Here is a 14,532-nt window from a genome sequence, read left to right as displayed (position 1 = left end):
GAGGTGTGGTTCCATTTGGGCCCAATAGAGACACGAAAAAACACCCGTTCGGTGACACAGAGGTGTCCAGGCTAACATAAACTTTCTCCCACCTTGCATCATTCCACTGCAAACAAGTGAGAACTTCAACCACTCTTAGTCAGCCAGTAACCTCCATCAAGTTTCTCAATATCCCCCCAGCCCTAAAGATGTACCCCTCCACCCTCAGTATCTGCCCCCTAACATCTAAAGGTGTACAACTACATTTATTGCCACAGCCTTTTTCATTGAGCAATGCACTATACCTTACAGCACTGCACTGTTTTCAATACCTCAACGTGAGCCCATCCCTTTGTACAAAAACATATTGTAACATGACAGTACTACTGTCTGTGGTTAAGTGCTGGAGGAAAATATAAAGAAAGCATTACAACACATGCAGGTACATTTTGAGGGAACAATACAAAGTCCAACAGTAGAGGATTAGATACACACCGAGATAGAGACAAGACTCCCATTGCGAAGGATCAGTAGATTTGAGACTTGAAAGCATGCATTGACATAAATTAACCGAGTGGTATTGGATGACATTTTAGGAACATAACACTGTCTCAAAGAAAATGTACCGCACAGCCTGGGTGCACTGCAGTTGAAGGAACACATTGCAGGTCGCAGACCTGAACCCTAGAGAAGAGTTGAACCTTCTGAGAGAGTTGATGTCAATGACCGCAGTAAGATTCCAGTTGTTTTTCAGGTTGTGATTTAGCTGCAAAGATGGGGCTGGGTGTTTTCTTAGCGAATAAAGAAACATCATAAAAATAATACGTCAGATACAGACTGACTCAGATCAATGTGGAATGGGAGTCTTGTTCTCACTGCTAGAACCAAACTGAAAATGTTTTCCTTCTGCCAAACATACTAAACATGCTTTGCCATTCCGAACCCTCGCAGTGAAATGACGTTATGAGGTAAATGTAGGAAAGTACAGGATTTCACTGCGAGGTGGAGAGACAGGAGCGAAGGTAGCACGGCACGATCACAACGCAAGGCCAGGCATCCCCTTTAAGATGGACTGACACACTGTGGAGGAAGGTTTTAAAAGAGCTTCAAAATGTCTTATGGAGGGAACAAAAATGCTAAATAAATAAATAAACCAACAAATCGTTGACACGGCAGCCAAATAAAACCCCCTATCTTCAAATTAGGAACCCTTAAGAAGACCCCAAGGTCCCAACATTTCTACGTGTAGCAGCTACACACAGTACACACAATACATCACCTATGTTTTCCTTTACATAGATTCTCTAGTGTCTACAGTCTATTTGACAGAGACAGAGGGTTGACACTGGTACGGGGACACTCAGTCCCGGGCTAGGTCTGTCCTCACCACGGAAAGACACTGTTCTTTGGTGAGTCCGGTCATCCCCTCCGCCCCCTGCCAAAAAGACAGGCAGAAACGTCCCTCCGGTCCGCTGGAACGTGGAAGACGGTGACTCGAGGTGCGTGTTCAGTAGGGTGCGCAACGCGAGAGGGGGTGTTGGGGAGATTGTCGTGTGGACTTGTGCAGGTGTGCAGCCAGGCGGACGGGCGTCTCTCCGATCTCTGTGCGGATGGAGCCCGCCTCCCAGGGACGTGGGGAGCTCGTCAGGACCAGGGATTTCATTGGAGAGGGGGGGGGGTCAGGTGACCGGGATGAACAGACACAGAGGAGGAGGAAGCCTGAGATCGCGATGAGAAACAGCACCACAGTGTTGGTGCATGTTGTTTGGGATAGACTCCAAGGCAGATTGTTCTGAAGGTTTTGGTTCAGTCTCTCTTACAGTTGTCCTGCTTCGATGGATCACTGTGTTGGTGGGCGAGCTGTTCTGCAAAATCTTTTCCATGCCTCTCTCGCTCGACTGTTTTCCTGTTTATCCGCACACTCCATTCCTTAATGTCTCCATCCCAAATACTGATGCCCACCCATATCTTCCCTCCCCAAATCCCTCTACCCCATTTTTCCTCTCCAAGGCTTTACCCTTCCTGTAAATAGAAAGCACACCAAACACCATCCCTCCCTTTTCTGGGTCTCACACTGGACATTGCTATGTGTTTTCCTGCGTTGTGTTCTGTCACATAACGGTGCAGTCCGAGTACAGCCCCTCCCTGTCACACCCTCCTCCTCTGTTTCCCTCCAATACCCTGCTTCCTTGCGGGCCCCGCCCCCTGCCCCCGCCCCGGGCCAATCACAGCGCAGACTCTGTGTACAGGGTTCCTGAGGATCCGTGGGGCCGGGACAGCAGTCTGCGCAGCGAGGCCGCAGACGTGGAGCTCAGGTCCCCGCAGCTGCGCAGGTGGATGCCCTCCAGCGCCACGGGGTTGTCACGGCGACGGCTGTGGCTCTCACTCTGGGAGTGGTGGCTGCGGTGGTGGGAGTGCTGCTGGTACTGCTGCCCCCTGCTGGCCCCCCACGAGTTGCGCAGGACCTAGAGGGTGACGTCACAGAGGGTGAGGGGACGGGGCAGGAAATGGACCCGATTACAACACGGAATCACCGCCCCCTTCCCCGTCCCCATTGGCTCACCTGCTCAAAGGGGCGGTGACCTGTCCCGCCACTCTCCGTCCCGCCCCTCCTCTTTGGTCCCTGTATTCCGCCCCCGGCGTGATCCGAAGCGGGGGCGAGGTTACGCTTGGAGCGCTGGAGGAACCGCGCCACCAAAACCCTGGTTACCTGGGGGAGAGAACGAGAGCAGGGGTAGAACCAGACCTGAGCTCAAACAGTATTACTTTTGGATCCAAATGCACTTCTGACTAAGCTTGCCTGGTGTATTAGAACAAATGAAATGATCCAAAAAGTATAAACCCCGCCAAACCTGTTCTCTTTGTAGGCTCAAATGCACCAGGCAAGATCAGTAGAGCACAGACAAGCATTTGAATCCAAAACAAGTACTATTTGAAGCCAGGTCTGGGTAGAAACAAGGACAAAGGGGAGGACTAGTGAGCTATGACCTTCACAATGAGCACATGTAAAAGATACAGTGTAAAGACAGTGAAAGGCTTGATGAACTGGATGACCTTGAGGTCTCCGAGAGAGCGAGCACAGTCCTTGGGGAGGCGGAGGGGGGAGACGGGGGGAGGCTTAGAGGGCAGGAGTCCGATCTCTGCCTTCATGCTGCCCTTCCTGGGCAGGTCACTAGAGGGCATCAGAGCTGAACGAGGCAGCAGACAGGCCTCTGAGGATGGACCTGGACGGAGGGAGGGAGAGAGGGACAGAGTGAGGGGAGGAGAGGTGCAGACTGCACGGGAGGAAGAGCAGCAGGACTTAGTGGTGGGGTAAGGGGTAGAGGGACAGAGAGCCAGGGGAGGGCTGCATACGCTATATCCTTTCAGCAGAAAGCAGAGTGTTTACCCAACTGTCACATTTTTTATGAAAGCATGACGTTTATTCAAGACAGAGCCGGTAAAGTAGTCCAGTAGTGCACTGGGTCTTAATCTACAGTGTAGAGATTCATCTGGGAGTAACAATATTTGTGCATTACTACTGTAATTCTACGGATGTATGAAACCAGATGATGTTTGTCCTCTTCTGACCCTTTTCAAAATGTCATGCCTTGAAGTACATCATGAAACAAACAAGATTTGCTATCATGAAACTACCCTAAACTACCTAAGAGCGTACAGAGCCTGGAAGTGTTAAAATTCACGTTATAAACGCAGCTTAAGACCACTGAAATGCTACGTCATTAGCCCCGCTCCCTCACCAGTTTCAGAGGAGGTCTGAGAGCCCTCCTCACTCACTCCTTTACAGCCAGGAGAGCCGCTGAAGTCTCCTGTGCATGCAGAGACAGACATTTCAATCATATTATTATTAGATATAATATAATATTAGTATTAGATATAAATATTAATAGATATAATAATCATCAGTATTGTTATTGACATTCTTCCAATTCACAGCAAAGCTTTATTTATTTATAAGCTTTGGCAATACGACCATTTTAAATTGCCAAGCCAATACAAGTTAAATGTGAATTTAAGAGAGTGGGGCAGAACATCATAGTTAGGATTCTGCCTTGTGCATTTTTTTTTGTTTTTGCTCCTCATCACATTTGTGCAATGTGTAAAAATCCAGTCAGAATGTACACTGACACGGCCTGGATACAGTCTTGACCACAGGGCACATTATTGCACTCGGCAGTGAACTGAACTACATATGCCACTTGGGTGAAGTAAAAAGAGCATGATCCTGCACTGGACAGATGAGAAGTGACAGACTGTGATGTGGCAGTGTAGCGCTGGCCGCTGGCTGAGTAGCGCTGGGTGCTGGGTGAGTAGTGTTGGGTGCTGGGTGAGTAGTGTTGGGTGAGTAGTGTTGGGTGAGTAGTGTTGAGTGAGTAGTGTTGAGTGAGTAGCGCTGGGTGAGTAGTGTTGAGTGAGTAGTGTTGGGTGTGTTTGGCTGGGCGCTGGGTGAGTAGTGTTGAGTGAGTAGTGTTGGGGGTGTTTGGCTGGGCGCTGGGTGAGTAGTGTTGGGTGAGTAGTTTTGGGTGTTTTTGGCTGGGCACTGGGTGAGTAGTGTTGGGTGAGTAGTGTTGGGGGTGTTTGGCTGGGCGCTGGATGAGTAGTGTTGAGTGAATAGTGTTGGGGGTGTTTGGCTGGGCGCTGGGTGAGTAGTGTTGGGTGAGTAGTTTTGGGTGTTTTTGGCTGGGTGAGTAGTGTTGGGGCGCTGGGTAAGTAGTGTTGAGTGAGTAGTGCTGGGTGTGTTTGGCTGGGCGCTGGATGAGTAGTGTTGAGTGAATAGTGTTGGGGGTGTTTGGCTGGGCGCTGAGTTCTCTCGTACCCGTGTCTGTGGACGAGCTGAGGCCCGGCTCGCTGTGTGACCTCACCAGCGGGAGCAGCGAGTCGCTGTCACAGCGATCCCGCCCTCCACTGCGCCGGCGGGGGTAGGGGGGCAGGAGGAGGACCGGAGGCCCGCTGCCCTGATTGGATACCAGGGAGGAGGCGCAGGGAGGGGCCGGGGTGTCGGAGCCACGGCGGGACGGGGTGCAGGGACGCACACGGATCTCCGGGACAGAGGAGCGCTGGGATCCGGCACCCCCCAGCATGTCCAGCTGGGAACAGCTGCTGGCCAATATGGCCTGGTGACGCAACACTGGAGACCTGGAGAGAGAGAAAGAGAGAGAGGGAGAGAGAGAGAGAGAGAGAGAGACGGGAAAACAACCTTAAAAATAAGCAGTGCACAGGAGAAGAAATAGGGAGAAATCGGGGGGGATAGCGAGAAAGCAAAAGAGCAAGAGCAAGAGAGTGAGAAAGAGGGAGTGATAAGGATGAAAGATAGAGAGAAGGAGAGGCGAAGAGAGAAAGCGAGAGAGCGAGCCTGAAACAGGAAAGGAAAGGAGTGAGTGAGAGGATGGCAGCGCTGGATGGATTACACAGAAATGAGGAATGAGAGCTCACTCTCCACAGAGCAGAGACAAACAGGACATAACAGCACACAGCACCGTACAGCCAGAGACAAACAGGGCATAACAGCGCACAGCACCGTACAGCCAGAGACAAACAGGACATAACAGCACACAGCACCGTACAGCCAGAGACAAACAGGACATAACAGCGCACAGCACCGTACAGCCAGAGACAAACAGGACATAACAGCGCACAGCACCGTACAGCCAGAGACAAACAGGACATAACAGCGCACAGCACCGTACAGCCAGAGACAAACAGGACATAACAGCACACAGCACCATACAGCCAGAGACAAACAGGACATAACAGCGCACAGCACCGTACAGCCAGAGACAAACAGGACATAACAGCGCACAGCACCGTACAGCCAGAGACAAACAGGACATAACAGCGCACAGCACCGTACAGCCAGAGACAAACAGGACATAACAGCGCACAGCACCGTACAGCCAGAGACAAACAGGACATAACAGCACAAAGCACCGTACAGCCAGAGACAAACAGGACATAACAGCGCACAGCACCGTACAGCCAGAGACAAACAGGACATAACAGCAAACAGCACCGTACAGCCAGAGACAAACAGGACATAACAGCGCACAGCACCGTACAGCCAGAGACAAGGACAAACACGACCCCGAGCCCCATCGGCCCCCACCCGCAGTGACCCACCCTCACCTGTGAGAGGTGGAGCTGGGGGAGGAGCAGGAGTTGGAGCGCTCCCCTCTGAAGCAGCGGTGGGGCGGGGGGCAGAAGGAGGGCGAGTCGGAGGGGGGCCGGCTCTGGGAGGGGCAGCGGAAGCTGACGTATTCGCCCCCCTCACCCACGCTGCTCCGCACCCTGACGCCCACCCCCACCTCCATCAGGCACGAGTCCTCCGAGGGAGAGCTGTCGTCGGGGATGTCCACGATCTCCGACATCAGCAGGGAGCCGCTGTCCATCGAAGCTGGGAGACAGGAAGGAAGGGCGGGGCCACCGCCGGTTATCACTCGACTTCCTGACCCGTCCTGACCGCGTCCGTGCAGCGGGCAGCTACAGCGGGGTGCCCACAGACCAGCTCCAGTTCTGAGGCCGGCGCTTTGGCCAAGACCAGCTGCAGAAAGGAGAGTCTTTTGGCGAGGCAGGAAAACGCACACAAACATGAGGAGAGCTTGTAAACTCCACACAGAGAGGACCTGGGCCAGGCTGCCACGGTGCTGGCCCAGCTCAGGTCCATGCCTTCATCTGGCTGGCCTCAGCTCTTGTAATTATGCCCATTTTAGCTGTAGATGTTTTTACTAGAGATCAGAGCTGGGTTTTTTCAAATGTTAAATCTTTCACAAAGCAGTTGTCATGGCAATTTATCAATTCATGAACTGAACTGCAAGTAATTTGCTGACCTGACTGAACTGAAAGGCCATTGACCACTATCCCTCTCGTGACATAAATCAGCTGGTTCCTAGTGTGTGTGAACCCTGTGTGACACACAGTAACAGTAACAGTAAATTAGATGTGTGCCAGAATAGAGAGAGCAGGAGGGAGAGACAGGTGACGGGGGGTGGGGGTGACTCACCCTCCCCGCTGAATGCAGTCGATGTCCCCCTCTCACAGGACAACTCTGTTCCCTGGGCATCGTACACCGTTGCCTAGACAACCAAAACACAGCGCTGGTTTTAGTCAATGACCATGCGTAGGAAACAGAATGAGAGTCTCTCTGCCAAGGACACGGTGGTAAACACAATGAAGGAATGAAAGGGAGGGAGAAGAGAGGGAGGAAAGCAAGATGCACATAAATCACAGACGTATGGGTGATTATGCGAAAAGCAAAGCTGCAGAATTATACACAGATTCACAAATATGGATTCATATTCAGGTAACACGTACTGGACACACGTACAAGTGTAAACTCAGGAACTCTGTGAGTAGCGGGGACAGAGAGGGTGTAAACTCAGGAACTGTGTGAGTAGCAGGAACAGAGAGGGTGTAAACTCAGGAACTGTGTGATTGTCGGGGACAGAGAGGGTGTAAACTCAGGAACTGTGTGACTAGCTGGGACAGAGAGGGTGTAAACTCAGGAACTGTGTGATTGTCGGGGACAGAGAGGGTGTAAACTCAGGAACTGTGTGATTGTCGGGGACAGAGAGGGTGTAAACTCAGGAACTGTGTGACTAGCGGGGACAGAGAGGGTGTAAACTCAGGCACAGAGAGCGCACAGAGACAGCGTACCTGGCTGGATACCCTCTGTCCCATGACAGCCTCATACGGTGGAGGACAGTCAGTGGGGTAGAGAGGCACTGGACTTTCCATAGAACCATTATAGGTGATACTGCAGGGACAGCGAGAAAGATAGACACACACACACACACACACACATATACACACATACACACACACACACACACACACACAAACAAGCACACACACACACACACACACACAAACAAGCACACACACGCACACACATTTCACACACACACACACACACACACACACAGATTTCACACACCAACAAACACACGTGCAAACACACACACACACACACACACACACACACACACACACAAACACACCACATACACAAAGATTGTGTTAGGTGGTTAGTACGTCAATTTGTCAGTGTGAAAGAGAGAAAAATATTAGTGCATTCCTTCGAGTCAAAGGTGAGTGAACGAACAGTGAAGACAGTTATGAGTTATCACACGGGTGAGTCAAAGTGCAACAGTATGCCTGCGCCTCTGTCTGGGGAGGGTGTGCCGGGGCACAGACAGGGACTTTGGGCGCCACGAAAATATCTCACATTGGGCCCAATCACCCCAGAGAATGTTCTAATATTTGAGCGGCCTCCTGTCAGTTAGAACTGATCTAATCCCCCACCCCCCATATGGCAGCACTACTGGCCATTCACTGATCGCTGCATTGCAGGGAGATTCTGTGCGTCCACTGTGTAATAAAGAGAGAAAGAAAAAAGAGATAGGCAGAGAGAGAAAAAGACGGAGGGAGGGACTGAGAGCAATATGTGTGTGTGTATGTGTGTGTGTGTGAGAGAGAGCGTGAGAGAGAGAGAGAGAGAGAGAGAGAGAGACAGTGATGTGGTCATTATCAGAAGTCCATTGTAATACATAATGATGAGATCAGGCCAGTCAGCCTGCAGGGGTGTTTGCAGTGCTTCAGGACAGGTCTGTGACCTATGACCTTTACCTCTGAGCATCGGTTTCTGAGCTGCAGGTGTACTCTGGAGGGTAGTACGGCGGGGGCGGGATGGGGGGCACGAACTCCTCAAAGTCCAGGATGTTGGTGAGGAAGGCGTCCTGAGGAGTGGTGCATTCTGGGTTGACTGAACGAGAGCGATGAGGGGCGAGCTGGAGGGGGACAGGGACAAACACAGGGGAGAGCGATCCCAATGTTACAGACCACTGCTGTATCAAACACTTTATCAATCTCGTTTGATCATACATATAGTGCTTCCATATATGGTGGTGTATGCAAACATGCATGTGCCTGTATGTGTGTGTGTGTGTGTGTGTGTGTGTGCACAGGGCAGTCCGTAAGTATTTGGACAGTGGTACAATTAAGGTATGTTCTTTTGGCCCTGCACTCCAGCACATTGTGTTTGAAACAATGAATATGGGGTTAAAGTGAAATTGGCACCTTGATTTGAAGGTATTTACATCCATACCGGGTGATCTGTGTAAAAATGGTACCCCTTCTTAAAAGCAGTGCCCCCATTTCAGGGGACAAAATGTAGTTGGACAGTTGGCTTCTCAGCTGCTTATGATTAGTCAGGTGTATTAAATCGCTTCCTTATGGCAGGTATAAGAAAGCTTTGAGTATCTAGTCTTGATTCTAGGCTTTTGATTGCCTTTGGAGCCTATTATTGGTGTTTGTCCACCATGATGACCAGAGTAGTGCCAATGACAGTCAAGGAAGCCACTATGTATAAAAAGGGATGTAATTCCTACACAGATATCACCCAATATGGATGTAAATACCCTCAAAATAAAGGTGTTTTCACTTTAACATCATATTCATTGTTTGGGTTCAAATCCATTGTGCTGACGTACAGAGCCAAACTAACACAAATTGTACCACTGTCCAAATACTTACGGACCTCACTGTATGTGTGAGTGTATATATGCGGCTGTGTGCGTGCGTGCATGTGTGTGTGTGTGTGTGTGTGTGTTTGGCAGACTCACCATGTGCAGCAGGTCCAGGGAGAAGATGTGAATACTGCAGGTCACAGTAGACAGGGTGCAGACAATGGTGGAGAGAATGCTGAGGCCACAGGCACTGAACAGCAGGTCCTGACCACATTACAACAACACACACACACAACAGGTTTTCCAAGGATAACTACACACAAACACACACGCACAGTGTGCATGCATGCTCATATACTGTATAAGCACTGCACAAGCACACCCGGACACCAGAGCATTACAGCAACGCACACAGATCTACAACCCATAAGAGATTCAGAACTTCTAACAGAACTATAAACAGAGACATGCAGAGAGAGAGCCAGAGAGAGAGAGGGTGAGAGAGAGCTAGAGAGAGAGAGAGAGAGGGAGAGAGAGGGCAAGAGAGAGATCTAGAGAGAGAGGGGGCAAGAGAGAGAGAGAGAGACAGCACAGGACATACTGTAGATACAAACAGGGAGAATAGATATCATTCATAAAGCGGTCATGAGGATTTGTAAAGGCATAAGCACCTTGAGTTGGTGGCGCACAGAGTGGCAGTCTGCATGTGGGTAGAGCACCAGAGTGTCTTCTGACAGAGAGCAGCTGTGTCCAGTGTTGCAGCACCAGCAGACCCCATCCTCCACCTGCCCAACCACACATCACTTTAGCCTACAGTACGCCCCGCTCAACATGGTGCGAGCAACACAGAGCATGCCCACAGCTACACAGCAACACAAAGCCCGATACTACATCCAATAACATACGCTTCAGTGTTTAGAAATCACATTTCACTGGTCATTAAAATGTAAAATCTCCATAAAACACAACAATATACTGTAAAACTATTTATAGTATAATTCTATAGAATATTATTTTTAACTATAGTCCAGTGTCAACTAGTATAGGGTAAAATTCTACATACAGTACTGGGATAATGTCTTAGGCAGAAGTTAAATATATTCATATGGGGGAGATGCTTTCAAAAATAAGAAAACAATACATTTAAAAAAAAAATTAAAAGCACTATAAAGAGCAGCAAACAGTTAAAAATAAATCAAATAAATATTTGTTGTGACCACCCTTTCCCTTTTAAACTGCATCAATTATCTTCGGTACACTGTCCAGCAGGTTTATAAGAAAATCCACTGGTAGGTTTCAGACATATTGGAGAACAGTTCTTGTGCAGGCTTCTGCTGCCTTGATCAAGGCTTCATCTGAAACGTGGTCTATTACTTATTTAATGACATACAAAAATGTCTCTGAAGCATTAATTTTTTTTGTTAAATAAATGTTTGGAAACATTCTCTTTTCTACTGACACACTAATGCAAACAAAAGATTTTTATAAAAATATTTATATATATTTTTTAAATCTAGGGTGCCTAGACTGACTTTTGCCAAAGTACTGTATGTATACAGTATAAGTCATTTCATGGTGTGACTTGAGAAACGTACCTGACAAGCCTGCAGCGACTTGACCAGCTGAGCGTTCTGGCAGGAGAGCATGGACCCAGCCAGGCTGAGGATGACACACACAGCCGACAGCAGCATGAACAGCGACACCTGCAGGACCGGAAAGGAACAGCGTATCAGATTTCTGCTGCCTCTCACGAGCGCCGCTAAAAATAGGACTGCCCGTCTATAGCTACAGCACTGATCTGGGAAGTATGCATAACAAACGAACCAAAACAACATACAGACCCGTGTTAAAATTAAACATGGATCACAGGAAACACAAGCACAGCAATACTACAGTGAGTGGGCAGGAAGGCAAAAATAAAACCACAGCAAATACATTTTCACTCAATTTAGCACATAACATTTATCAAATAGAATGACACACTTTCACCATATAAAAGTGAACATAGATTCTAATGATCTATAAAGTCAATATTACCAAAGAAAAACATAGTTTACCAAATATTTTATTTAGTTCAATATTTGACCAAATATTTACCATATTTTACTGTATGTTACCAAACAATGGACACATTAAAATGATGATGCTAAAATAATAATCAATAAGGATAAATAATATTCTTATAATCATCATAAATATATCAGCAAGTAAACTATTTAATAGCAAATTGCAGATTTCAGTTAAATACAATTGTCACTTGATAAATTCAGTCTTACATACAGTATCCAGGGTAAGCACTCATCACTGATATTTTTCCCCAAAATTACACAGAATCATACAAAGAAAAAGGCATGGACAATGTTGGCAAAACTGGCAAAATATGGACAAATCTATTCTGGATGGAATAGTCAACATACAATAATGCACAGTATATGTATCTGCTGACTAGCGATCAGATAAGAAACTATTATTTAACTTCCTCATCTGCTCTCTGTTTCTTAAGGATATGAGCCTTTTTTTAGCACTGACTTCTCTTACTGCAATTATTCACATATCGCCTTGCTATTTTGCAGTAATTTCATTGATTGGCTGGCTGAATGCGGGGCCAACTAAAGGACACTTTTGCAAGAGCATGTAAAACAGAGAGTGTGGGCCCAGCCAGGCCCTGTCTCTAGTGTATACACACCACCAGAGTCAGCGGTCTTCTCCAAGAGATCACCCCCACCACGCCTGAAGCCACCACCTAGACAAACGGAAAAAATGAAAGGCATTTCAATAAATGCAGTTTAATAACATTTAAAAATACAATCTAATAAAATTTCATAAAAACATTTCAATAAATGTAAAGTGTAATAAAATGTTCAAATACAATTTGATGACATTTAATACATGTACATTTTGAATCCATGAAATACAGGTCTATAAACTATATTCAAACTGTGCAATGCAGGGGCCTGCAACACTGGCCCTGGACCACAGACCCCTTAATACGTTTCTACCACTTCATTTAGTTTGTTGTACTGCTGTAACACAGTTAGCTCAAATAACCGATTTTATTCATTCTAATTTAGTTTCAGATTTTTAGGTGAAAACAAATGATATGATGATATCCAGGACCAGAGTTTGGGAGCCCTATTCAGAATTTCGAGATCACTCTCGATTCTATGCACGGTAGCCTAAAGCTTATTAATGAGACAGAGAGTGCACTCACGAAGAAGCCGGCCCAGAAAGGACAGGACTGGCGGATGCGGGGAGACGAGGTGAAGGCCAGGCTGGTGAAGCTGAACGCCAGGACCATGGCCCCCAGCCCCAGGTGACACAGCCCCAGGTACAGTAGGAGACGCGCCCCACCCCTCCTGGACATGCCCCTGTGACCCCCCGACAAGCCCCGGGACCCAGACATAGATGCCACGCTGCTTGTATCTGACGGAGAGGGCATGGTGAGGCGTTGTACGGGGGGAGGTAAAGTCAAGGAAGTTCAATTGCACAAAGGAGCGGATCGTAGGAAAGTACCGGGATGACAGCGATGCATAGAAGGGATGGCGGCCGGTAAGAGAGGGATGTTGTTGAGGAAGAATGTATATTTTCCTAAAATGGAGGGAATGGGTTTCTACTTTCTACTTCTAATCAAAGAAGGAATAGCGCGATTAGTGACAGCTCACGAAAACTCCGCGCGGTCAGCTGGTGTCCAGCGCAGTGATGTCCAATCCAAAGTTTCAGCGGCCTTTAGAGCATCTTCAGGCTAGTATTGTTTACTGAATAATAGAACCACGGACTTTCAACGCATCCTCTTCCCTTTCGCATGATCCACAATTCCAATCCGCCAACCTCAGTAGCAAACGGTAGCTTATTTGCAGCTTGCTTGAGGACCACATAACGCAAAGTAGCACACGTAGCGTAGCATAGGTGTCTAGTGAGCAATAGCTTGCCGCACAGTCCAAACACACGATATACAGTAGGCAAACATTTGCGAAATATAGTGCGCATCAAATCCGCGTTTTACTCACAGCATGCATCCACCCATTCCCAATTACTCTACCTCTTGTCATGTTTCTCCTCTCTCTCCCCCTCCCCAGCACCGTAGCACTGCGGAATCCAAAGCACCGTGCAGGCCGTGACAATACCGCATTTGCTATCTGAACTCACATCGGGCCTGCGTAAAGGTTGTTTTCTCTCCCCCTCTCCCTTTCCTTCTGTAACATCACAACCCGTAAAACCGTCAAACATGAAATCCTGGTGAACACACGTATAGTGGATCAAGGTGGAAGGCGATTCCTGAAAATGCGGGCCCGGAAGAACGGACGTCTTCATTTAGATCCGACTACAGAGCATGTTTGCTGTCAGCCAAGATGGAGAAGCAGAAATAGAATGAGAAATAAATAAATGCAGATCATATACATATAAATCCGAGAACGTAGTTTTTTATGATAGATCTGGTAATAATGTATTGTGTTAAAAGAACTTAGAAGCTTGATTGTAGAGGTTTCTTATTTATGGGTGGAATTGCAGCTGATGATGATATAGATTCCTTCAATATTTATTTTTCCATTTTCTTCAGTGGGAGTGGGATACACACTATCTCCCTCTCCCCTCCCTGCAGCAGTCACGCGGGTCCTTGTACTGCTCTCTCGCGCTGTGAATTTATCCCGGACATGCACTTCACTGCGCTGTTCTCTACGTCATCGGCGGAGTTACAGAGTCATATTCACACTCAACCCCCTGGCTTGATTTTACTCGCTTCGTTGCACCCCCCCCCCCCCCCCCCCCGTAATGAATGTACAGTCTTTATCGCTCCCTTCATCCTCAAGAAACACATTTGATGGTAAATATATAGGCTAAGTTCTCTGTTGGCAAGCCTGTGTATTATTTGTTGGTAACTACATTTACACACGTTGACAAAAGTGAACAAACGTAGAGAACTGTGTTCAGAAACAATAGCAAATACCAAAGTAAAAATTATTTTTCTCCCAGTCCATTGGGATGCGGCAGTTTGATCGGAGCCAGGTTCTGAAGCTGCAGGGGAGGGGCGGTTGCCATGCGACCAACTCCAAGGGCAACCGAAGACAGCCAATCAGGAGGGACGCATGTGCGC

At 48.0% G+C, this 14,532-nt stretch overlaps 1 protein-coding gene across 1 annotated transcript; it reads right to left on the bottom strand.

Annotated features, from left to right (window-relative positions):
- Positions 1-2,204: 2,204 nt before the first annotated feature.
- fam189b (family with sequence similarity 189 member B) lies at positions 2,205-14,023 on the bottom strand. The gene is made up of 14 exons (XM_061262613.1): positions 12,652-14,023; positions 12,127-12,183; positions 11,036-11,143; positions 10,112-10,225; positions 9,597-9,704; positions 8,602-8,762; positions 7,630-7,729; positions 6,977-7,049; positions 6,103-6,370; positions 4,796-5,115; positions 3,720-3,788; positions 3,034-3,203; positions 2,543-2,689; positions 2,205-2,444 (listed from the first exon to the last, which is right to left on the bottom strand). Exons 1-14 carry the CDS (start codon positions 12,877-12,879, stop codon positions 2,205-2,207), a joined length of 2,163 nt encoding a protein of 720 aa, XP_061118597.1. The 5' UTR covers positions 12,880-14,023.
- Between the last annotated feature and the right edge of the window lie 509 nt (positions 14,024-14,532).

Source organism: Conger conger, chromosome 1 (genome assembly GCF_963514075.1).
Source record: "Conger conger chromosome 1, fConCon1.1, whole genome shotgun sequence".
Lineage (NCBI taxonomy): Eukaryota > Metazoa > Chordata > Actinopteri > Anguilliformes > Congridae > Conger > Conger conger.
Note: the sequence above shows the minus strand (reverse complement) of the source record. Positions and strands in the feature narration are given on the sequence as shown.